At 39.7% G+C, this 26,584-nt stretch overlaps 1 protein-coding gene across 1 annotated transcript; it reads left to right on the top strand.

Annotated features, from left to right (window-relative positions):
* The first annotated feature begins 9,318 nt into the window (after positions 1-9,318).
* Positions 9,319-22,289, top strand: LOC129181442 (guanine nucleotide-binding protein G(i) subunit alpha-1). The gene is made up of 9 exons (XM_054776658.1): positions 9,319-9,806; positions 17,586-17,628; positions 17,769-17,910; positions 18,320-18,477; positions 18,589-18,717; positions 20,021-20,150; positions 20,240-20,393; positions 20,539-20,731; positions 21,797-22,289. Exons 1-8 carry the CDS (start codon positions 9,689-9,691, stop codon positions 20,727-20,729), a joined length of 1,065 nt encoding a protein of 354 aa, XP_054632633.1. The 5' UTR covers positions 9,319-9,688; the 3' UTR covers positions 20,730-20,731; positions 21,797-22,289.
* The last annotated feature ends 4,295 nt before the right edge of the window (positions 22,290-26,584 follow it).

Below are 26,584 nucleotides of genomic sequence, written 5' to 3' on the forward strand. Positions count from 1 at the left end.
AGCAAAGCAATTCATTAATACTGTAAATGATCGCTGTTTCGTGGTTGAATATGACCTATTATTAGTAAAAAAAAATGTATATACATATTTAAGCAAATTGTATGTGTTCTTGGCATAAATTAAGCATTTTCAAGCATAAAAATGGCTAAATTAACGAAAATACAAATATGAAGCATTCAGATTGAGTGATATGAAGTGTAATACAGTATTTGTGACTTGCTGTGTGCATCTTTAAGAGGCAGGGCCTGGGAAGTGGCGTGTGTGACGTCAGTTTGCTAGAGTTGACAGTAGCTGCGTGCGAGCAGCAGGTTGGCACTGCAGAGAGTGGCTGTGTGACTGTTCACTGCATGTGTTCTCTCCTTGTTAATAAAGTGATTGAAGTGCATTGTTAGTCTCTCCACAGCGGCAGTACAGGAGTATTCTACATTGGTCTCTAGGTGTCAGTAATTTTACACTGATGAGACAATAGCCACCGCAGTAGCTGTCAGTGCTAACATGTGAGTCATGTCTAAGATGGCTTATTTTCTATGATTATGTCCACTATAGTAGGTAATACAAGTGTAAAGATCACTTGTAGGGGTGTTATTTAATGTCTACAAGGCTTCAATAATGGTAAAAAAAAAAAAACATGTTTAAAAGGTCTTAAAAGGGTTTTATATGCTCTAACTACAAAAATATCCCATTTATTAATATTGACTCGTACTTCACTTAACGCGTTCAGGTCTGGAACCGATTAACTGCGATAAACGAGGGACGACTGTATACCCACTACTCTGGAAAAAGTAGGTTTTGCTAGACGTCGTAAATCAAAGCCTAGAGCTCGGCCAACTATCCGTCAGTCAGCTACAGGTGTGGAAGGTGTAAGTATGATCATTTATGATAGCATGATAGCCTGTAACTGTAATGTTAGTACTGTAGCTAACATTTGTTGTTACGTTGTTGGCTAGGGGAGGGCGTCTCGAGCATCGATGAGAACTGGGACTAACTTTGCGATTCCCCCGCAATCGTTCACATTTTTTTTCGATGCTCATTTCACAAATAGCTGCGAACACCAACGAAGAAGAAGCAGCTAAAAAGTTTGGAGAGAGGTCGGCTCAGTGCAACATGTGCAACACAATACCATGCGAAGGAGTGCCAACATGATTAAAAACCCCCGGATTCATGGTGTGAAATAACAAGAATACCTCGTCTTTGATGCGCTATGTCTGACTTCCTCGAAGCAGTCCGAATCAGGGAAGTCAAACAATAAATGGCGTCTGTCTCATAACAATGTAACCGAGGGTTTTAGGATACCCGCTGATGTGGAAGTTTGGTGTAAATAAAGGACTGGCGCTATGGCTATAGGAGGTAAGTTTATTCATGTGCACAGCTAGTCTCCTTCAGCAACAGTCAAGACACACTCTCAAACCACACCACACACTTCCGGCCTTCAAAATAAGAGCTCCATTGGCTACATCCTGTTTACTTGAAACAAAATAAGGGTGTCATAAAAAAATAGCTTACACCAACATTGAGGCAGCAAACAAGGTATACTAGTGCTAAGTGGTAACATTAGCCCGTGTGCTTTTCATAATTTGATTGTGCACGTTTAAAAGACTGCAGCACACTCACTAATGCATAAACAACATATGTTGTTTCATTAGCTTTTCAAAAGTAAACATCTTTTGTGAAAGAAATAAAAGGCACAGTAACGCTTCTTGGAGACACACTGTCAGAGATGGACACAAAACAACGTGTTCCTAGGAGGGCTTACTAAAAGCACCTTTACAACACACTCCCAATACACTATTGTGCGACCTGTGAGATTTATTTCAAATGGATGAAAAAGAGGATAATATGGGATCTTTTAAGGGGCCTTCAACGCCACTAATTTGTGTCACGGTGTTGCCGTATCAGTTGTGCTAGCTCTGGTATACATAAAACATTACACTGTGGGTGGAATAAAAAAAGCTATGCTAAATAATAATAAAAAATTATAATAAAACTGATTGTCATGTTAGTATTTTACAAGTATTGAGAGACATGTCAAAACTAGAGATTCACCGCTCTTCATTTGGGAGAATATTTTGTGGTTTAAAGCACAATAGTGCAGTATATACAGGTTGAGATGGTATTTCCTGTTGGACATTTTGCCTGTCGCACCTCCTCCAGTGCACAACATGTAATGTACATATAATTCATGAGCGTGCGTTCATGCCTTGTTCTGATCCCGCTGGGCATGGCTAGTTGTTTTGCATGTTCACATTATACAACATGCTCCCAGTTAGCATCCACATGTGGGAATAGGCCGGTAAAAGGTCTCTTTCGAATAGCACGCATGTTGACCTCAGAGGCAAGTGTGAAAAGAAGGCCTGATGGAAAGCATAAAGGACGCAGTGCTTCAGGGCATATGGTGTATATGATTGCACCATGAGTGATGAAAGCCATCACCCCGCCCTCCCCCTTTACACAAGCACATAATGCGTCTTCACACAATGTCACACACATTTTCATTATTGCTATATTGACACATTTGTTAAAGTAACAGGTAAGCACAAGATAAGAAAACACAATTACAAGAAGAATATCATCCCCTCATTTGCCCTGTACCACTCACTAGGAATAAAAAGCTACAAGTAACAATGACGCTCTTTGCCTTTCACTATTTGAAGTCATGCCCCAAGCTTCTTTTTTTTTAAGAGAAATGAGGCCATCTAGTTGGAACCACAGCAGCTTTGTGAATGGATGACACAATAGCAGCCCCATATGTAACACTTCTGCCGACAAGCTTACTGGTGCATGCAAAACTCCAAAAAGTGAAGAGAGAATAACTTGCAGGTTGTTTTCGAAGTGTGGTAAAAATGCATTGTCATCATCTTTAGGATTTAGGCCACCTGGAGTCTGCTGGCAAGGACCCACACTTGCATCAATTGTCGTGCCTGTGATTTATTGCACATTAGCTGAGTACCACAAAACCTTGGACGTTGACTAATCACGTTCTTTCTAAAACCCTCAATGTTCCATCTGGATGGAGAAAATTATATTTACTAGCGGCAACGCTGTTAACTGCTCACCAAAAGTCACAACTTTTAGAATGGAGAGCTTTGCTAAAAAAAAAAAACACTACCTTTTGACCCTTGGAGACCTATGTACCTCTTGATACCAACATTTGTCGCCTGGTTTAAATCGTCATTCATTCCACCGCAGTGGTAGTGTTTATCTGTCCATTCACAAAAATTGTATCTTTACATATACCGGTCCCCAACTTACGAACATCCGACTTGCGAACATTCTGAGATACGAACGCAAGCTGACTGGTCTATATTTTCATGTATTTTGCCTTGTAGTAACTCAGTATTTATACTGCTACATGCTTGGGGCACTGTGACACTGCGAATGGGAGCAACAGGTAGAGGAAGACGGGGGGAGGAGAAGTGAAGAAAAGCTAAATTGTAGCTGTATGATGCAACCCGGACAGAGCATGTGATTAAAGTTTATGAAGAGTTAATAGGCCTGCTTAATTCTACACCACCCACAGAAGAGAAGAGTCTAACGACGACGACCATTTGTCCTTTTTTCAATAACTCCTCCTCCACCACTACCACCAACGACGTATGCTCGACCACTCCTCTTCAAAGGTAAATAACATTTATCATTACGTATTATTATATCATTTGTATTATTGTTTTTTTCATTAATTATCCTCATTTAATATTACTACTACATCCAAACTCATATTTACATACATACAGATATATATGTACTGTATATGTATACACGTACATGTAGTACCTATATACAGTAATTGGGAAATTACCTTTTGTTGGACTTGCGAACAAATCAACTTGCGAACGGTCATCTGGAACAAATTGTGTTCGTAAGTTGGGAAACTAGTGTACATAGCATTCAAACACCTATTTGTCCATTCACATACAGATGTAATGTAAAAATGTCTGTCTAGTCACATATACATAACATTACACACATAACACCTCTCTGCTCATCCACATCTACTGTAAACATGATGTGATCTTATTCATTTGTTGTCGTGATGTTTTTCCTGATCTGGCTGTCCATTCACATATTGACGTATGTTTGTCAATTTATAAACACACTTCTCGCTTCATCCACATGTAGACATTATATGATTTGTTTCATTTCTACTTAGTCTTACCTGTGTGTCTATTCACACACCAATGTATTGTAATCATTTGTCTAATTACACATACATAGAATTTCAACATCTGTCTGCTCATCCCCATGTAAACATGCTGTGAACTTACTTTTGTGATGTTTTTCCAGGGATCTGTCTGGTCATTCACATAATATTAACATCTGTTTGTCCGTTTACATACACATATCTCTGTTCATCCACATGTAAAGATTATATAAACACAATTCATTTCTTTTCTACTTAAACTTATCGGTGTGTCTATTGGCATGCCAATGTAATGTAAAAAGGTGTCTGTCTATTCACATATGCGTAACATTTAAACATCTATCTGATCATCCACTAAATCTACTAAACATTATGCAAATTTATTTTTTTTTTGTAATGTTTTTCCAGGCATCTGCCTGCCCATTCATATATTGTTACCATACATCTGTCCATTCACATACACACATAATATAAAACATTTCTCTGGCCTCTGGATGCAGTCACACATTAAATATATAATAATGTAGATGGCGCGCTCTTGTCCCTCAACTGTAGGCTGCTTTACGACTCTGCTGCCATCTAGAGGACTATTGTGTCACCACAAGTAATTTCTGAATACTGTATTTGCCCCCGCCCTAACGGCTCTGCATTGTGACTACGTGAATGTTAAAACCATCCATCCATTTTGTATACCGCTTCTCCTCATTAGGGTCGCGGGGGTATGCTGGAGCCAATCCTAGCTGACTTCGGGCTTAAACAATTACAGTCCCCTGTCCATGTCTTTTATCTATTTGTTTTCTTTTATATTACAAAACTAATTAGTTGACTTAGTTTGGACCTGAGTTTTCGTCATAGGAAGATGTATGTGTACGATCATTTGTTTTTTGACTTGTTCTACCCACTCCAGCTGGGACTGCGTTTGAGTTGGATTTTTTTTGTGTTCTTTGAAACTCGTATAATAAGTTAATTAACATAATGAATCAATAAGAGCAATATGTTTGGCAGCAGTGTGTGCAGCTCCAGGCCATTTCTGAGTTTTGAATAATGAATGCACACACACACACACACACACACACACATACTGTGGCTAATAGGTCCCACTTGGGGGCCGTGTAGCAATAATGAGCATCAAAGTGCTGAGCCTCTGTCCTCCATTCACACTCAGGGCATTGTGAGGCTGCGTCTTTTGAAGGATTCAAAACATTTCTTGTTGTGCTGTAACACGGTTTTGTCATAGCAACAGTAATACTCTCATGTCCCCGCTGACCATGTTAAAAAAAATGAATGCATTCTTCAGTGAGGATTATGAAACAGGGCTTTAAAAGAAAGTTTTTTAAATGCACTTTTGCCCTCTTGGCTCACACTATTCTTCCCATGTACAGCACGTATATGTGAAGTTATGAAATGTTTTACTTTGCATAATATTGCATTGCCACCTGCAATGGAAATTGTATGCAAAGTGAGAAGATGAATTCTGACCACATCTCAACCCTTTCCTATCCCATTTACACAAACAACTACCAAGAATAGTGCTGGGTCACTTTTGGTCAAAATCACCTGTGCAGCACTTTTGGGCTACTATGAAATTATCTCTGATAAGAGCAAAATAAGCTCTCGTGATTCACAAGCCCATTCACACACCATTCAAATATTTTAAACCATTCATATACATACTGTATGGTCAAACTGTAAGGGGCTGCTTGTGCAGCATTATTGTACTACATTAAAAATGAATGGATTTCTAGATATTTGGATTTTTTTGTTACTGTCTTTCCTGATGTTTGTCCGTCCATTCACATACATACATCATTTTAGCATCTGTATGTCTGTATGTAAACATGTGTTCAATCCCATATATACACATGATGTAAACATCTGTTTGTCCATTCACATACACACTTTTCAATTAACTGTAGGTGCACCACCATCACTAGTGCACAAGTGCTACCGGAAATGTAATTTCTGGTTATTTGCTTTAAGGTTTTGGGTTTTTTTTTCAAATTTGTCTTTTTGTTAAATGTGAACATCTGTCAATTCACATATACATACTGTAAACATCTGTCAGTCTCACACACACCCACACCCACACCTCTGACGGTTCATTCACATACACACATTACGCAAACTAGTGTCAGTCCATTCACAATTATTAAAGTTTTCTGATCTGGTAAACTTTCAAACAGTTAAAATTATGCATCACAGTAACTGCTACCCAAAAACATAATGCAATTCAGAGAATTAGGACCACAAGGAAACGCTAACAACACTAAAAAACAAAAAGTATATCCATCCATCCATTTTCTATACCGCTTCTCCTCATTAGGGTCGCGGGGGTATGCTGGAGCCTATCCCAGTTGACTTCGGGCGAGAGGCGGCGTACACCCTGGACTGGTCGCCAGCCAATCGCAGGGCACATATAGACAAACAACCATTCACACTCACATTCATACCTATGGACAATTTAGAGTGGGTGTGGATGTGGGAGGAAACCGGAGTACCCGGAGAAAACCCACGCAGAGGGAGAACATGCAAACTCCACACAGAAATGCCCAACGGAGAATGGAACCCAGGTCTTCCCGATCTCCAGACTGTTACTGTGTCGGCCAACATGCTAACCACTAGACCACCGTGTGGCTCCTTCAATATATCAGTATGTGGAATTCAATTATTGAACGGACTGAGTAAAGAACTCAAACAATGTACTAAAATGAGCCATTTCAAGAAACAATACAAGCAGTTGATGTTTACAAAGTATAAGGAAGAGGTGCCACCCAAGTGGTCGTGTGGTCGTCTCCCAACCTGAAGGTTGCAGGTTCGATCCTCCGTCCTCCCGTGATTGTATCTAAGTGTCCTTGGCCAAGATACTCAACCCCCATTTGCTCCTGATGCTGTGTCATCAGTAGGTAAATGCGCTAGCAGTGTCAAAGCGCTTTGAGTGCCTTACCAAGAATCCTGAACCACAGTGTACATACAATGCTATGTCTAGCGACTCTTGCACTTACTACTTACTCTTCATTTCTTAGGACTTGAAGTATTACATTATCTTTACTCACTCATCATCAAAGTATGTTTCTGTCAAAAATCTACTTATTATGATATATGATTTATTGTGAATGTTATATAATTACAAACCTCTCCTCTCTGAGCTATCACCTTATCATGGTGGAGGAGCTAAGTTAGGCCCCCGGTAGGGCCACCGATTCTGAAACCGTATCTATTCAAATAAGTACAACAGTCAGTTTTATTGCACATGTTGATCAAAGCATAATCCAAATTGTGAAAAATTGAAATTCAAGATTCAAGAGTTTTTATTGTCATATGCACAGGAAAACTGGTAGTTCTGCTATGCAATGAAATTCTTATTCTGTTCATTCTCCCAAAAAAGAAAGAAAAACACAAGAAAATGAATAAGAACATCAGAAACATAAATACCAATAAATTAAGCAACAACAACAGAAGAGACATTAATACAAATAAATAAATAAATAAATAAATAGTGCTATGAGTGTGTGCGTGTGTTGCGTGCGGCGTGTGTGAGTGCTTTGTTAAGAAGCCTGGTGGCCTGTGGGTAAAAGCTGTTTGCCAGCCTTGTGGTCCTGGACTTCAAACTCCTGTAGCGTCTGCCTGACGGTAGGAATGTGCATAATGAGTGTTGTGGATGTGTGCTGTCCTTGATGAGGTTATTTGTTCTTCGTAGGACGCGAGATTTATAAATGTCTTGCAATGAGGGGAGGACTGCCCCAACAATGTGTGCTGTGAGGTCTTTATTGATTGATTGATTGAAATTTGTACGGGCATTTCAATTACTCACGTTTATTTGCTATTTGCAGGGATCTACTGTATTTCTTCACATTTACAACACAGAACTGTGCAATTGTGTAATTTCCAAAAAGTGTTATGAAAATGCACTTTTCCACAAAAAAACCCATCTCATGTGGATGCATCGCTTCGATTGTTTTTATTAATTTCAGGTGCTCTGGCTGCAGTACTGCTCGGGCTGTATCGCATTCATCTGACAGTCATTTGAATTCCTGGATGTGGTCACAGAGGAAACGTAACCACAGGGTGGAGCCCTCATTTGTGAGCATCAGCACATCTTTCCATCCCTGTGACGGGATATGAAAAACACCAGGACAGCAGGCGTTCACCATCTGCAAAGCTCCTTTGAAAAAAAATCATATTAGGAGCTAACTCAGACAGGTTTATATGCACATCTTGTACATATAGAAGACAGCGGAGAATGCAGTTCACCTGAAAATCCATGTCCACAGTGTCTGCCTGCATAATTATCAAATGAAAAGACATTAGTAAGCTTTTGCAGGTCATGACAGAGGCCAACAATGCAAATTCAAGTACCAGCGTTTTCACCCAATTTGCCGGTGATTTGCCTAAATTATCAGATGACTGTCCACCAAATTCTTTGTGCCCTAGGAAGTAAAATGCTACAAGTGTGATCTTAAAAATGAAAGACACTATTAATGTTATAATTAGAACAATACCAAAAATGTTTTGGACTTTAGCAGCATGGCGACATAGTGGTTAGTTGGAACATCTCTGTGAAGCCCAAATCATCAATCCATCAAACACGGGAAGTGAACAACAGACTCAGTCATTGCTAGGACATGGAGCAGGGGTGGAATGCCCAAAGTGCATTCTTCAATTTTTCTGTATGCATCCCTTGGTGGGAGTTTGGACCCCCCACCTGCAAACTAAACCATTACCATTACCAGTATGATGCAAGACAGACCCACAGCACTGTAAACTACAACAAAAAGTATAGACCTGTTTATAATAAACATAAATAAACATGATAAATTACAAATATAAAATAATTAAATTAAACCAAAAAAAACAGCAAAAATAGGAAAAAGGCACAATATTAAGAGAAAGATCTGAAACGTTAATACTAATATCTAATAATAGCATTCTATACTTAGTTTTTTGTTTTCTTTTGCCTTTTTACAAAATTAAATACTATATAAAATACATCAAAGTGCCCCCTTGTAATATCGTACGAGTGTGTTATGTTACAATTAAACCAAATGACGTCGACATATTAAGAAAAAATTAGGAGATAAGCACCGAAGAATCAGATTTCAGTTAAATCACAGCAGTTTAAACAAACACAGTTGATTTTTTTTCTCGTTCAACTTGAAAATATGCGCATGCGCTCTGCTCATTTACGTCGCGAGCTGTACCGGAAGAGAACGATCTCAAACCTGCGAAGCAAATTTGGCTTGTTTCGTTTTCGCCATTTAAGACGCCTTTAACGGATACACAACACTAGTTTTTAACTGAACTCGGCAACATTTTAAAAAATAGACACGAATTGGCTGCTAAGTGGCGAGTTTTAGAGAGAAGGGCGTGCTTCAATCCCAACTGTTGGCACACTTCTCCCCCTCCCTCCCCCTGCTAGTCCTCCACCCCATTACTGGATGCTAGCTGGGTGGTAGCCGTTGCATGTATTAGCGCTCCCCCCACAGTAAAAAGTTGTGTTGCGTCCCAATTGTTTTTTGCTTTATTTTCCCTCGGAGATAAGTCTGCGGCAAGATGGGATGTACTCTGAGCACGGACGACAAGGCGGCTCAGGAGCGGAGCAAAATGATCGACAGGAACCTTCGGGACGACGGCGAGAAAGCTGCCCGGGAGGTGAAGCTGTTGCTGCTTGGTGAGAGAAAGATGGATGGTCGGGCTCTATTTGCTGGACCTACCCACATTAGTCTGCTGCTGCAACCCTTTCCTTTCAAAAGTATACATCAGATGAATCGATGTTGTGTAACTAAATGTCTCGATATTAAATAATTGTATTCATTTAACTTTGATGATATGGAAACAAGTGAAGACATTGAGGCATTTTGTTGTTTAATGTTGAATGGCACGGTGGTATGTGCAGCTAGCTAAACAAAAAGTTGGACTATCTATTGTTCGTCTTATGAACCACAGTTACGATGCTTGTAATGCTAGTTAATTGTATTTATCTCGGAGGATTAACGCTACTTTAGCCAGCCGCTGCCGCCCAACACTGGCATTAAAGTCGCTAAGCTAATTTAGCAATTAGCTTCTTAACGTTAGCTACCTCAGCGTCACTAGCCTGGATTAGCTGGAACACAAAACACACGCAAAAAAATATTTTTAATTCTGCAGGTTCAAAACAAGTTTTTCTCTCGCTTCGGTGCATTGGCTACAGATTTCAATAAAACGCTAATCAGCTGACTTCCTGATTAGCCACACTTGTGATGTCGTCGTGTTTTAAAATGTCATTGAACTTTTATTTTTCATTTGTAGAATTCGATTAACTCTTGAGAATATGTTTCTACTTAAAAATGACATTTGCTTGCGCTTACGCATATTATTTCAGTGTCTGCGGGATAGAGTCCAAACAAAATCTGAATAAATAGCACAAAATGGCTAGACGTGATTCGGAGACGGATTTAGCAAAGTTTTATCACAGATTACTACATAATAACGCAGCAAATCCAGAAGCTATCTTGTTTTTTTCTGATTTACAATACAATATTTTAGTGCAATGACCAGCCCTGTCATGCTATCTTGTAAAGATAAGTCGGTGCACATTTTCAGCTATTGTATGTTATTAGTTTTCGGCATGGAGGTTGCAGCAGTCTAGAGATGCTCTATATTGGCTTTCTTATAAATATCAGATATACCAATATTGTCCAGCACTTCATTGCTCATACTGAGAATTAGCAGCAGCGCTTCCCACAAATTGTCATGTCACATATTGTGTAATGAACACATTATGCTTCTTTGACTGTGATGCCACTGGATGCATTTCACAAGTAAACACTACCAAAATAAGACACATACTGCAACTGTGAAGAAAAAGAGCCATATTTATTTAAAACATTTTTGTCCCAACAAAATAGTCATTAAAACGTCACGACCAATTGTCAACTAAAATAACATGTTCTCATACTGCAACAGGTAAGACAGCTTAAGACTTAAGAAATTCATAAAGAAGTGTTTCAATTAAATTAAACATTGCTGATAACGATACAATTTTGAAAGCTGCACATTCCCATGTGGTGCAAACAACTGTGTAAGAACAAATACATTGCAAAGTATGAAACCACGGACTAACACGATCAGTGAAATTATAAACTGGGCTTATTTAACACGTACCTCCTTGCTGATTATTTTGCCGCAGCTATGCTAGCTTTGTGTGATCCCGAGTGATTCTTCTTGAAATGTGATATTAGATTAGAAGTACAGTATTAAACGAAGATGCCGTCGTATTATGATTGATATTATGATGATGCATACCGTGTGATTGTATCAGGACTCGTGCTCCAGAATTACATATTGTGAGTCAGTAATAGATTTTTTTTTTTTTTAAACACTCAAAGAATGAATAGGGCATTGTTGTATGGAAATGTGCTGTTCAAGTAAAACAGTGATTTTTTTTTTTTACACAAACAGAAATGAAACTGAAGCTGTATTACACTCAAGGACACATTTAAGGTCATCCAATAAAGATGTGGTATAAAAATCTTACCTTTTACAAAGATAATGTCAAGAGTAGATCTGTGGCTACGTAACAAAAAAATATAGAAATGTTGGTCAGTGGGATGTTCACTTCTACACCACTACAACCACAACAATTGGCACAATTCTCATGAGATACTGTATATTTGTTGTTCCACAATGTTGCCTAGCACAAATCCAGTGACCGCCGCTGACCGCCTCAGTCAGAAACAGACGTATAAGAGGTTGCATAGCAACCCGTGCTGCCTGACTGACAGCCATGTGAATGTACGGCAATTATGTACGCCCAACACACACAGCCAGTGTAAGCACTTGCGACTGACCGTCTGCTTGTGTGGTGTTGCTGTGAGGTCCATGAGCAAGATGAGGCTGATGTTCAACGTTAGAGTAGGGTTTTTTTTCCCCTTCTCTGGCTTTGCTTGTGTGCATGGGGGCGCAATTTGAGAGGCAGAATGATGGTCTTGTTCATGTTGTGATGTGATGGAGATTATGGATGAATATTGCACAGTGAGGCGTCTGCCTTTTGCGACATGATGCATCTCTAATGGTGATGCCTTACTGCCTGGGCAAGACTAGGATGACAGAAGTGACATGCACATATGAGTTTTAAGTAGCAGGTTTGCCTAAAATGCAAAGCAGGAAGCGCTGGGGTCTTATGTATTGTAAAGGGAATGACCATAACTGTGATGCCTTTGATCTTATCACCAAAGTAATAATAATAGAAATGTTCTTTTCAAGGGCTAAACTGCCACCATCATAAATCGTTTTAGTGGGCACACATTGATATTCAGGTGTCTTTCAAGTCTTTTAAAATAATCTAAAACAAACTTCATAACTTTAATGGCATCACAGATGGACCTCATTCTTTTAATAGTGTAAAAAAATAAGTTGACCACTGCAAAACAAAAGTCCACATTAGCATTGATAATGAGTGTGCTGAGTATACATCATCATATTTTTTCCACACTTTAAATGAGTCAATACTTGAAAGGCTTAAGCCGGAACTATATATTCTCCTAAAATGGGTACCAAAAGCGTGACATAGCATGAAAAAATGATTTTCTTACCAATTTGCATATTAAAATAAAGTATCACTTGTTCTGAAGAAAAACCTGCAAGAAATCACATTTTGGTTTATGTCATGGCAGCAGGGCACGGTTTACTGAAATGTCAGTTGTAACATTTACATAAAAGGGTCTAATGTATTTCTTTTTTTTATGGATAAAAGCTTGATTTGCACTTTGTATGAGGAAATAAATGAGTTTAAGCCAAGGATTTAGGAAAAACATATTTTTTTCCATGTGTATCTCAAATTTTAAGTGTGATTAACAAGTGCCTCACAGTTTCTTTAGTTTTTCTGTGCATACACATAAACAGTAGGGTTGTTGTGAGATTAAAACATTACAACTGTCTTGAGATAATTTACTGACATGATAAATGAAATTGAACTTGATGGTTTGCCGGCCTCTACAGATTGCCATGTGCGTTTGTGTGTGTGTGTTTCCCTTGACGCTCGCCTCCAAACAGGCAGGAAGAGGGGCCACACTGTGCATTGGTTCAGCACCTAGACACCTCATAGACGACGACGAACAGAGTGACACTTTTTGTCAGTCATGCATTCTCTTGTGTCTGTGGGGGGAGGTGGGGCCGCTCGCATACACACACAGCAAAAGAGTAGAGCTCCATTGGGAGCAATGCAAGGTAACGTACAGTACAAGTTACAAGGGAAAAGATGCTTGCAAAGCCAAATGCCACAGCCCTCGTGTGGGAATATTAGTAAGTGGTAGCAACAAAACTAACTTGCCCACCCCAAACATATCCACCCGACCCAGTTTTCCCATCTGGGAAAAAAAACTATACCTCGGGAAGCAGAGCCTTTGTCCTGTCCCGTCCCGACTCACTGAGACGTTTGGTCGACAAAGTAAATACAAACAGAACAGCACAAAATTGTGTACGTGCACAGAAAGTCATTGCAAAAGAATTGCTGGTCTTGAATACAGTTGAAAAGCCAACGTTTCAAGAAATGCTGCAAATGTTTTGACAGACAGTGAGAAAATACATGTCATAAACGGTCATTTCACAACTAGACAGAGGCTTTAGTTTTCACTTTTATGTTCCCAAATACTAGAAACTCTCCCAACGACACCAGAAAAAGTAGCTAGATTGTTGCTAGTCGCTTTTGAGAAAATATGTCGCAAGGTGGAGCTTGGAGAGGGGGCAGGTCAGTAGCCCCACTAAGGAGTGCTGACACACACAGCAGTGATGAGTGAGACAGACCTCCGTGTCAAGATGGAGAACAGCGCCAGGCCAGTCTATATCGATGTGCGAATGATGTTTGTTTTTGATATTGTGCTTAAAAGAAATATCAATATTTTAAAAATATCAATATATCGCCCAGCCCTATGACGTATTCAAGGAAATATTTCATTATTTTATATTAATATCGTAACAGTGGTTTATCTGGTCTCAAAAAATCTTGACAATCCTATAATTCAGCGTCAACTTGTGGGACAATAAACATTTCAAAATGCACCTGCATTGTTTTGTGACGTGTTTAACGTTTTTGTTATTGTACTTTTCTTAAAATTAATGTGAAAATCTCGCCTGGTTTCGATCTCCTGGGCCCAATCTCGTACATCGCCTCATTTTGTGAGTTAGGTGTCTTGTGACACCCCTAATAAGCACTAATGGAAAAATGACTGTGCACTTTTGTGCATTCAATTTATTATGATGGTGAGACATTACTTCTTATTTCTGATTTTGAATCAGTGTCACTTTCGCTATTGTCTAAATTTTTTGCGAAAAAGAACAGAGAAGTAACCCGGAAATACTCTTGAAGTTCACATTGGATGTCAGTGGAGACGTCAGCTCATTTTGTATGTAGTCTTCCTCGATGCAATTTTAGTTTACGTTAACAACGCCCAACGTTTTGTTGGAGTTTGGTCAAAAGCACATGTTTTGGATGCAGCAAAATGCGTTTGGTGCACAATGAGGTGTTATACAAAGGGAATCACAGAAACGTAAGTTTCAGCGTTTTATTATTACAGTCAAACCTGTCTTAGCGGCCACCTTTATAGAAGGGCCACCTGCCTGTAGCAGCCACTGAAAAATCCCCCCCAGCAAATTTACATGTTATAGACCCTGTGTATAGCAGTCACCTGTCCAACGCAGCCAGCAGCCACCCATTTTGTCTCCCTTGGTCAATATCTGACTGCATATAGCAGCCAAATTACCAACTCAAGTAGAAGCTTCATGCATGAAAAAGTTTTGTTTTTCAATCAATGAAGCCGTCGTGTGTAGACTTTAATTACTGAGTCCTAGCTCAGTTACAATCATTCACAAGATCCACACAAACTGTCAGTTGTTCCACATAAAAAAGCCGTCTTCTTTTGAGCTTGCTATTTCCTGGTCAAACATGTAACTTTAAGAGCATTTGCACCAAAACATTACCGCAAAGTAGGCTGGGAACAGGACGTGCTCCCAGCGACGCTACAATAAAAAAAAAACATATGCTAGCATGCATGCGGCAGCGGGAGCAAACTGAGTTCGGTTGTACTTAACTGAAGTATTTTATCAGTTATCAGTTATTATTAAGCCTCTAGCTTCCTTTTAATAAGTAAAAACCTTGGCTATGATTGCACTACATTGTCATGTAGACCTACAAAGTACACTTGGAAGAACAAGAGGTGAATAAATGTATTGCAACTGATGTGAAACTGATGAGGGGTAGGATTAAATAAGCTTTGCTTCTTCCTACTCCTTTTTGGACATGCAAAATTGTGAATTGTACTATGTGATGTGTTGCTGTTTGACTCATGCATGTTCAGGATTAAAACCATGAACCATGATAATAACCAGCCTAGTAGTGCTGTACAACTTATACTTATTATCAGCAGTCCGCAGTGCCATCTACTGGTCAACATTATTATTATTATTTTTCCCTTTTTTTTTTTTTTTCCCTCTACTGGTCAACATTCAAACTGGACGCCAACCTGTCTATAGCGGCCACTTTTGCAGACTCCCTCTAGTGGCCGCTATAGACAAGTTTGACTGTATATTTTTTTATTTATTTCGTCCTTGTGACATACTTTTGGATGTCACAAAATGGCGATGCGCAAACGTGCTGAGATGGACAGCGGATCATCTTTTATACATAACAGCCATAAAGAAAGTATTCAACACCGTTTTCCCCCGTTGATTTAATTTGTTTGTATGGTTATAGCTTCAAACCACTAGTCTTTGTGTCATGCCCCTTGAAGTGACGGCACCCTCTCTGGTGCCCCTTTCAGGAGATCACCCATATAGCAAATGTAATATTTTTAACACTTTAAATGACAGTATGTTTGCATAACTTGAGTTTTTCTTTGATTTGGGAAATACAAACAACCTAAAAGAATGTCCATAAAATACATTTCAAAGAGTATTTGCTTAGCAATATTATCATTCATTAGGCACTGAGATGGGTCAGGGATTGCTGGCAACATTTCATGATTGTCTTGCTGTTATTTTTTTTTACAGTGTCAATTTCTAACAGAAACTCTTACTCAAGGGCCTTGAGGCAAAAACAAATGTTAGCTTTAAGAGATAATAACTTTCTGTAGTATTCTGTACTTCAGAAGCAGTTTCCTCTTTAGTTTTTGTTCAGCCTTAAGAGTCCTTTTAATCCACCCCCATGTTTTATCTTAATGTCAAAAAATGTCTGCTTTCCAAAACTATTGTGAATAAATATATTAATGTTTTTTCTACTTTAAAACAGAAATAATTTCCATGCAATCCATTTCACAGTATTTGCTTACTATTATGTCCTGAAATGGGGCAATGGATGGCAGCGGCACTTATTTTAGAGTACAGTATTTAATTAAAAGTATCAGATAAAAAAAAAAGACCAAAAAAATCTATTTTCCAAAAACTGCTGTTGATATATATAGTTTTTTTCAATTTTAAACGAGTCAGTCTGAAAACTAGTTAGTGTGAGCGATACATATCAAATCATTATTGTATTTGGGGCATTTTTACACTTTTACACCACTTTTTCCTGGCAAAAAAGCCAAAGAACATGCAGGGCTAAGGGGGATGTGCTTCTTAGACATCTCGCACAATATTTGGGATGAATGGGGGGAGGGAAAACAAGTATGCTTGATAGTAATAATTTGTGCTTCAGCAGGTCACTGGGGTGCAAGTTAGCATTTGAACATGAATGCTATGTTTGCAGGCTTTATTAGTTGTGTGTGTCTCTGTTCATCACGTGGGGAAGTTGAATTGGTGAACATTTATCCTCACCTGGGAGTTGCTGTTCCCAGCAGAGGAAAGCTTAATTAAAATGTTGTGTTCTCAGCTGTAAACATGAGTGCTTGTCATACAGAGCTGCAGAGGCCAGTGGGGGAATCTTAGATCCAAGTTGATAAAAGAATGTAAAAGAGACGTTATGGTGCGTTATGGTGTCCATTTTTAGACTCATCCTAACTGGCGAGCCTGCGTGAAATCGTAACCCAGGGATATTTCAGCCGTGTGTAATCTCATTGACGCCAGGATCCAGTTGATTAATCCAATAGAGCTGAGACACGGCTAAACTGCGGATTGAGTTGCTTCTTTAAGTGTTGTTGTTGGGTCCGCTGATAAAGTGCAGATTGGAGTGCGGAAAAGGATGCATTTGGTGTGTATGTCATTAGGCTGCAAGTGTATCTATCTCATCATTGTGTGCTGTGATAGCAGAGCTGGATAGAAAAATGAAAAGATGAATTGCTCTAGGCTCAATTTTCAATTTAGTGTTTATTCAAAGCGTCCCATGGTAGTAGTCACAAAAACACCCAAGCATCTGATGGTTTTATTGCTCTGTAAAGTATTTATAGACACACAAATACTTCATTGTGGCAACTCAGCAGTGCTGTAATGTGGATTTGTTGTGCTGGCCAAAATATAATTTATAAGTTTCTCTCCCTTCCAGGTGCTGGGGAGTCTGGGAAGAGTACCATTGTTAAGCAGATGAAGTAAGTGAATCATGCATGACTCTGCAAATGGTGTTTGTGCAGGGAAAACACAAAATGGCAGACTGCAATAACCAAGTGACCATATAAAATGGCATTGTGATGAGACATGCGGCGGGCGTCCCTTCGGTTTTGTTTCCCAGGATCATCCATGAAGCGGGCTACTCAGAGGAGGAGTGCAAGCAGTACAAAGCGGTCGTCTATAGCAACACCATCCAGTCCATCATTGCCATAATCAGAGCCATGGGACGCCTCAAGATTGACTTTGCCGATTCGGCCAGAGCGGTAAGCCATGTGCATTATGTACATAAGGAATGGGAATCGCATATTGTCAACAATAGCATGACAGAAAGTAATTGAGAACCACTAAACCCCTGACCACAACTTTAAGCTTAAATATTCAACATTTATTATGCCTGAGGGGAAATGACATGCACAGTTTTAGAGTTTTGGCGCACAAATATTATTGTTTGGTCCTCTGGTGCAATAGTGTCACAAGCGAGAGATATTTTGCTGCTTTTATGAAAATGTTTGACTCATGACACTAGTTTGTCATGACTTGCCCTTTTTCCAGTTTTCCCCATATGTGAATGTGTTGTTTGTTTTTATGACACGTATGTTGTCATGCTTACGCTGCTCTTTGAGCAGCCGGGCCTGATTTACGACAACTCAAATGAGGCGTCTGTCCACTCAGGATGATGCTCGGCAGCTGTTTGTGTTAGCCGGCTCAGCTGAGGAGGGCTTCATGACAGGCGAGCTGGCTGGGGTCATCCAGCGGCTGTGGAAGGACGGCGGAGTCCAGGCATGCTTCAGCCGCTCCAGAGAGTATCAACTCAACGACTCTGCAGCATAGTGAGTTAGGACGCAATGCTCCAGAGAGAGAGGGTGTGGCTAGTTTGCAACTTTTCCCTCCATTTGGCGACCTTGTTTAATGTCTCTGTGTGTTTTTCTCTTTCCAAAAAGCTATTTGAATGACCTGGACAGGATATCACATGGCGCTTATGTGCCCACCCAGCAGGACGTGCTGAGGACCAGAGTGAAGACGACTGGCATTGTGGAGACACACTTCACCTTCAAGGATCTGCATTTCAAGTGAGTTCAACACGTTTACGTGTGGTTATGCCCCCTAGTGGTTTTGAGCGATATAGGGCTCATTTCACATCACGGCCATTAGGGGTGGGAATCTTTGGCCACCTCACGATTTGATGCGATTACGATTCAGAGGCCTGCGATGCGATGATGAAAAGATTATCGATGTACCTCGATGCATCTTTTTTGTGAATAACATTGCGATGGGACATTATATCCGGGTTCCAAAGTGCGCAACAAACCATGAAAGCCCTGCTTCTCAACAACTGAATACGGCCACAAATCCTTCGCAATAAAAGTTGCAATTGACTTTGTGATTCGCTTCGCCTTTTCTGAGTTGGGTGGAAAATTAGTTGTCACCTGCTCGATGGTTGTCTGGTTGGCAGCAATTTCAGCTGGCTGTTTTTCCTCCTGGTTCATGTGGAAACGTGCTATGTGGTTTCTCATATTTGTCGTGTTCCCAAAAATTTTAAGCTTGTATGACAAAGCTTGCATATAGTCTGGCTCTTGTCCAACTCATTTTTACCTTCAACTATGTGAAAGCCAAAGTGCTTCCAGACGCTCGCTTTAAATCCAGCGGGTGCGGGTTGGAGTTTATGCTCAGCTATTCTGGTAGCGTCGTATGGGCGCCACACACGGAAGGCGACATCGCCTCTACTCCATTCATTTTCAATGGAACCGGCGCGATAGGGTGATTATCGCGTATCACCGCCCAGCCAAGCAACACGCGAAATTTCTGTTTATGAAAGTTTGTGTACGTGCAAGTATACGTATAAGTATACGTCTGTATACTCTTTTTTTTTTGTTTTCGAAAAAAAACTCATTGGTGCCAGAATAAACAGCAGGTAAGTTTCCATTCATTTACACAGACATTTATGTAAGTTTATCTTCAATACTTCCAAGGTCCAGTACGAGCAAGACAGCCAATCAAAACCGTGGGAGACTTATACAGTTCGCTCTGGATGTGCACACGTCGCTCACCCGTCAGGCTGGTGAGCGTCTGGCTGGTCACCTCCTGTGTGCATGGTTTTCTACGCGCTGGCGATGAGTTTCGCCAATCGCAGTCGTTTGTCGCCTCCCGTGTGTGCTGCCGCTTACACTTATGTGCACCGCCATAAACTGTCTGGGCAGCACTTCATCTTTGTAACAAAATCTTATTATTTAAAAAAAAAAAAAAGAAAGAAAAGAAAAGAAATCAGGATTGGGTCAGCAAGACTATTAAAAAAAAAAAAATCGGATCACAAAAAATGTGTATCGGGACATCCCTAATAATGACATTAATGATTGAAACCGCTGATCTTTACAGAATGTTTGACGTTGGTGGCCAGAGATCCGAGAGGAAGAAGTGGATCCACTGCTTTGAGGGCGTCACTGCAATCATCTTCTGCGTGGCTCTCAGCGACTACGACCTTGTGCTGGCTGAGGATGAAGAGATGGTGAGAAGGCCACCCTCCTTTAATTTGATCCAGCATGACTGTATGCGTCTTTTTTGGGTTTCCTGTTGATGTGTGTGCGCTCTTTTCAGAACCGAATGCATGAGAGCATGAAGCTGTTTGACTCCATCTGCAACAACAAGTGGTTCACGGACACCTCCATCATCCTCTTCCTCAACAAGAAGGACCTTTTTGAGGAGAAGATCAAGAAGAGCCCGCTCACTATCTGCTACCCAGAATATGCAGGTGAACACATCATGCACGTATCTGTATGCCTGTGATTATAAATGTCTCTCACTGTCCCACACTTTGAAACTGAAAGAGACGCTTTTTGAGTGCTTTTTTTTTCGTCTTGAATATAACATTTTCCTCCCTTCTAAACACCCTGCAGGTTCCAACACTTACGAGGAGGCAGCCGCCTACATCCAGTGTCAGTTTGAAGACCTGAACAAGAGGAAGGACACCAAGGAAATCTACACCCACTTCACCTGCGCCACCGACACCAAGAATGTGCAGTTCGTGTTCGATGCAGTCACCGATGTCATCATCAAAAACAACCTGAAGGACTGCGGCCTTTTCTGAAGGTAACCACTAAAAAGGAACTTGTTACCGTTTTTATTTCTTGATTTTATAGATTAAATCATTTTTCACTAGTCATGTCCACTAACTCATGGATTCTTAAATTGTGGTGCGAGTATCACTGGTGGGATGCGGGCTCCATCTAGAGGTACTCAACAAGACTCCATTTTTTTAAATAAATAAAAATGATATTGGTGACAGACATATAAAAATACTTATACAAATACAAATGTATTAACCAAAGACTTGATGAAATAATGTTTCACTCAATTCACCTGGTACAGTGGAACTTTTAATGTTGTCAGCAAATGTAGCTAAAAGAATATCAGCAAATGCTGCCAAAAGAGTATCGGCTAACGTGATATCAGCATTGTATGGGTATAGGCATATATCCAAATTCAGCAAATTCAGGTATCGGAATTGGATTAGATGTGAAAAAATGTGTAACCCAATTAAGTAGACCCAGTTTATATCAACCAACTCATGTCCTGTTCCACCGACTTTTCATTATTGAAGTCATCATCGACAAACGTGGTTGACCACTTTTTGCTGACATCAAATTTGAGACCCAAAGGGGAAATGTCTATGAGATGGCGTCATGCTGTTGTCAACTTTCTCAGCAACAAAAGCTGCATGTTACACAGCATTAAAACATGCACACAGTGACTTCCTGTTCAGTGCAACTTCAAAATGAAAGCATGGCAGTATTAACCTGGTCAACTGTAAGAAAGATGGGTGCACGTACAAAAGCTTTATGGTCTTTGCAGTCACAACATACAATGTGACATTACTGCTCTATTAGGCAACAGTATAAATATTATGTGGAAAGAGAAAAATATGCACAAATGGAGGAAACAATGTCAAACTGGTGTAGGTTGAAAAATTCTTTTGTCATCAGCCATTTCCTTCAATCACTAGCAAATGTGCAAGCAATGGCTAGTTTACAACCTATTAGAAGCTAAAGCCTGACTGTTAGCGCCGGTAGCAAAAGCGGTGGTAATTGCAAATAGTTTTGAGGTGTGAAATGTTTGAGAACCATGGATCTAATTGGGTGGTGTTGTTGTTTGCAGGCATCCAGTGGTCCACATGCCGAGTGACTTTATCCAAGGAGCGTCTGACCTTGGCAGACACTGCTGACCAATGTCACTTTTATCCTCTTATTAATAACTTATGTTCATCTCCTAAAAAGTTTTAATGGCGGCACTGTAGACGAACCATTTTGTGTAAAATATTTGTACAACTGTCGATGGCTGGGGATTTTTCACCGATTTTAAAAAAAATGTGCTATCATTTTTATTTTTTTTATATATATGTATGAAAAGGAGATTCTGCTTCTGTTGTTTTTCACCCCGAATTAAGACGTTTATTTCCTAGGTGCGTGTGCCTTGCATGCCTTAGTTGCAGTGTTCTCCTGACGATGACTTAGATGTTAGGTTTATGTGCTAGATGTTACCATCTAACTTGTCCTGACAAGCCCACAGTCCGTTTTTTTCTTTTTTATTTTGCTGAATTTATTTTTTTTTTCGTGTCACAATCTTTTTTTTTTTTTTTTGGCTTCTTCTTCTCCTCCTCCATGGACAAAGCAAGTACGACCAAGTCGCTCTACAGGCCAAATTCCCATTGTAATACTGTGAGAGCCGCGTTTAACCTTTTCAGCCGTTCGCATGTGTGCAGCGAGTGCAAGCTGTCAAGACCAAAAGCCTGTGAATGTGTGTGTGCGCGTGTGCGTGTCTGAATGCATGAGTATGCACAATATAAAACAAAAGGGACTTTAATCCTCTACGACGCGTCATCCTCTTTCAAAGTTGTATTTTTCTAAGCGACCAAAAAGAAAAAGAAACAAGAAACATTCCCGATTTGAATCCCAGAAGAGAAGCTTTGAAAGGAGGATGCCCACGGCGGGCGGCTTTGTAGCACACAACAAGTAGGAGAATATGTAGATGAGCGCAGCGTACACGTGCGCCTTTATAGGCTGTGATCTGTGATGGTTTCACGTTACATAGCCCTCCTCCACATCCCCCCACACCACCCTCCCAGCCTTCTGTTTCCACTGGGTGGGGACATCGGTGGTCTCATCTCCATGATTTTGCTAATAAAAGAAATGCTGTGGTGAAACCATAGCACCTTATGCAACAAACTCTTACGTTTTATTTGGTTGCTGATTTATCATTTCGAGGGAAAATTGTAACTTTTTAACAATTTTGGTCAGTGATACGTAATGCAGACACTTGTATTTGAAGCCTTTGTAGAGAAAGGAACCATATTTGGTAACTTAGGCAGTTAAAGGTCATTAATATGAAGTATGAGGCATGCAAATAGATATTTGTCCTTGTTACTGGTGAAATAGTTTTTTGACCTAAGGGTTACAGTAAATCTGATTTTTAAAAATAAATAAAAATCCAAAAATATTAACACGTGTTGAATTTGACAGGAAATGCTCTTATACTAATATGATAATGTAACATACACTGGTAATTAATAATTCCGACAAAATTACAAGTGAAAATACAGGTGCAGTTTTTCTGCAGTTACAAGGATTGCGATTTTGTATTTTTTTACGAGTACAATAATTTGAGCCTTTCAAACAAAAAGCCTAAATTATTTTTAAAGATTTGTGGGTTTAAGCCAAAGTGAGTTATGGATGCATTCTAAATGAACAGTTATATACAGGTATGTCCCGAGAGCCTCTTTATGAGCACCAAACCTAAGGAAGGTCTTATCTCCCTCACTTGTTTGCTCCACTTTCGAGAGAAGAGGTGTATTTGACCTGCTTTAGCTTGATACAGGGTTCCTACGCAAGTATCGAATTTGATTTGATTACATTTCCAGGTCTGGAAAAGTATGGAAAATGAAAAGTCAAGTATGGAAGAATATTCAAGTTTCCAAGACTGTTACCGCTATTCTGTTTTTAAAAAAAATTAAATTATGAATAACTAAATGTTTTCCTAAGGCCCTTGCTAGCACACAGTAGGCAACGCCTTCCGGAAAACATCGGGAAGATTGACATGTTGACTGGCCAGCCCTCTGCTCTTACCTTCTCTAACCTTTTGTATGAGCTACATTACCTAGCTATAATCTCCTGGAAATTATATGGTGACATAAGGACATACATATTCAGAATATGAAAACAAACTATTAATTCCAACTAGGGCCGCAATTAACATTGTTGCTGAGTAAAGGCCTACACGGACCAAATCAACATGAACCAACCACAGTTAGTGGGCTGGTCTGCAAAATATCAAAAGAGGCGCTGATGTGTGTGATTGTCTTGTTTTGCCTCAAACACAGATAGTCTGCTTTCATGAATGACTAAAGAAATAAAAAAGTACTCAATTTGAGATGCTGAAATCAGAGGATATTTACATTTTTAAATCAAACAATTTTTAATCACATACCATCAATTAAAATATCCATATTCAAGCAAATTGTATGCATTTTTGGCCTAAATCAATTGAAAGCATAAAAATGGCTGAATTAAAATACAAATATAAAGACATTCAAAGGTGCTGGGATATATGCAGTATTCTACACTGGTATTAGGTTTCAGTCATGTTCGGTGGAGCAACAGGCTTTTATTGCAGGTTTGAATTTTCGCACAACAAGCACAATACTCCCTAACAAGCGAGTGTTGCATAACACATGCCAAACTTAAAATTCAACTGTGAACCCCCGACGCCACTTCCTGTGTGTGCCACCGGAACACATTTATAGCAACACATACTAGTATTAGACTTATTTATGGCTTATATTGGGTTATGTCTACTGTATGGGATAATACGAATGTAAGGGTGACGTTAGGTGTGTTTTTTCACATCGAGTGGGCTCTTTTAAACCGTATTTAGAATGTCAAACCTGTATGCGCTAACTACTAAAATATTCCATTTATAAATAAGTAATCTTACTGGATGGAAATTCACTTATCATGGTGGGGTCTGGAACCATTGGCCGTATTAAACAAGGGATTACTGTAACAAAATAGTTGTAAATTAATTGGATAATCGATTTATAAATTGTGAAGCTCTAATGATGCACATCTATTTACTCAGTCTGGAAAAAGTATGGAATTTTGAAATGTCAAATCCAAAGGAACCCTGTTGATCAGCCTGCCCCATGTGTACGCCCACCAGTTCAGGCTTCACTACGCATCTTAAGTAAAGCCTGGAGCTCAGCTAACTATCCATCAGACAGGTGCAAACGTGGAAGCTGTAAGTTTGATTATTGTTGATCAATTGCTGTTCAATTGTGAGTATAATGTTAGCACTGTAGCACACACAGCTATGCTAGTAGTATTGCCAATGTTTGTGTCCTGTCCCTCTCAACGTTAGATTTTGGTATGTGATATATGGTATCTATTATGTTGTACGAGTGCAGAACTACAGTGTAAAAATAACATTGTAGAAATGTGTAAAAAGAGGATAAAGTGCACAATAGCACTTTGTGGAACCACACACACTGTCAGACAGGCATGGACAAACAGCTCATTATCCGTAAAGCTACAGACGCACAGTGCTGTCCCTCGTTTATAGGGGCTAATTGGTTGCAACTGCATTAAATGAAAATACGTGCTATAGGATTGTATCATAAATGGAATATTTTCATAGAGCATGCAAAACCTCACGGTTTTTAACACTACTAGAGCTCGCAAGACATGAAATAACACCCATGTAGTCACCTTTACACTCTTACTCATTGTTTACAACACGTTGCTCAACTGTTTTGCGGTAGGGGCTCTAGACGGCTGCTCGCTAGCGTGCTAGCAAGCTAACCAGTTAGCCTCAACTTTAGAAACCAAAAACTTCCCGCTTCCACACGGAATGTGAGGAGAACCTTTTTTCACCCATATCATGTCAGACATGCCATGGCTGCAGTCTTAAGGTAATGTAATGTTAGGTAACGTCTCAATGTTTTGGCTAGTGACCAGATTTGACATATAACCTGCGTGTGTTTTGACTAATAATAGACTACCTACTACCTACTACCTAATAATAGTCTACCATGAAACTGCCATGTATTTCTGAAAAATCATGATAAAGTAGGGGAGCAATAATTGAAACGTGATACTTCGAGTGACGACTGTATAGCCATACCATTGTTAGGCAGGCACTCCAGAGACCCAAATGTGTGCATACAAGCAATTAAAAAGTCAGTTTTCCATAGAAATGTCTCTTTAAATCCTCCCAGTAGACTTAAAAAGCTGTTTTGTTTTGCACTACGGAGGCTCATTGGCTGCCAGTGATATAGTGATGCCAATTGTAATGGCTCCCTCTAGTGGCACTACGAACTACTACACTTAAACATGGTGTGCTCCCATTAGGCCCACCTATAGAGGGCAGAACAGAGAAAACGTTGCCAGTAGAATGCTTCTGATCCCTTGCATTTATGTATTTAGTTATAGCACATATGCAGTAATGATGAAAACGAGCGGGTGACAGCTGTGCCAAGGCTGACTCATCTCTTAACACTTTGGGATAAGCAGTTTGTGTTTAAGCACAATGATCAGGCATTATAGAGTGGCCTATTTTTAGAGCAGCATTGTGTGATGTCAAAGCTAACTGCACAATCATTATGCTAATCCTTTAATTCCTTCAAGGGAGATCAAACTCGGCGAGTGTGACGCTCCCATCAGAGCTAAGGTATGGACTTAAAAGGAGAGCAATATGAAAGGAAAAAGGCCACGGACGATGCTAATGATGCTGATCAACCACTGAAAGCACATACTGACTTTGTAGTCAATTTCATCTAAGTCTGAAAAGTTTTTTTTTTTTTTTGCCCTTCATCTTTAAAAGAGTAGAAGACTTGTGATGTAAGACTGATATCAAGGTGTTCACATAAACCAGGATTAAACCATGTCTTTTTTG

Source organism: Dunckerocampus dactyliophorus, chromosome 5 (genome assembly GCF_027744805.1).
Source record: "Dunckerocampus dactyliophorus isolate RoL2022-P2 chromosome 5, RoL_Ddac_1.1, whole genome shotgun sequence".
NCBI lineage: Eukaryota > Metazoa > Chordata > Actinopteri > Syngnathiformes > Syngnathidae > Dunckerocampus > Dunckerocampus dactyliophorus.

What these genes read in the sequence shown, in the direction of transcription:
- LOC129181442 (XM_054776658.1), top strand. Translation starts at nt 9,689, where the DNA reads ATGGGATGTACTCTGAGCACGGACGACAAGGCGGCTCAGGAGCGGAGC. An exon ending in TTCAAGGATCTGCATTTCAA is followed by an intron (nt 18,718 to 20,020) that starts GTGAGTTCAACA and finishes TGATCTTTACAG; the next exon opens with AATGTTTGACGTTGGTGGCC. An exon ending in CTGCTACCCAGAATATGCAG is followed by an intron (nt 20,394 to 20,538) that starts GTGAACACATCA and finishes AACACCCTGCAG; the next exon opens with GTTCCAACACTTACGAGGAG.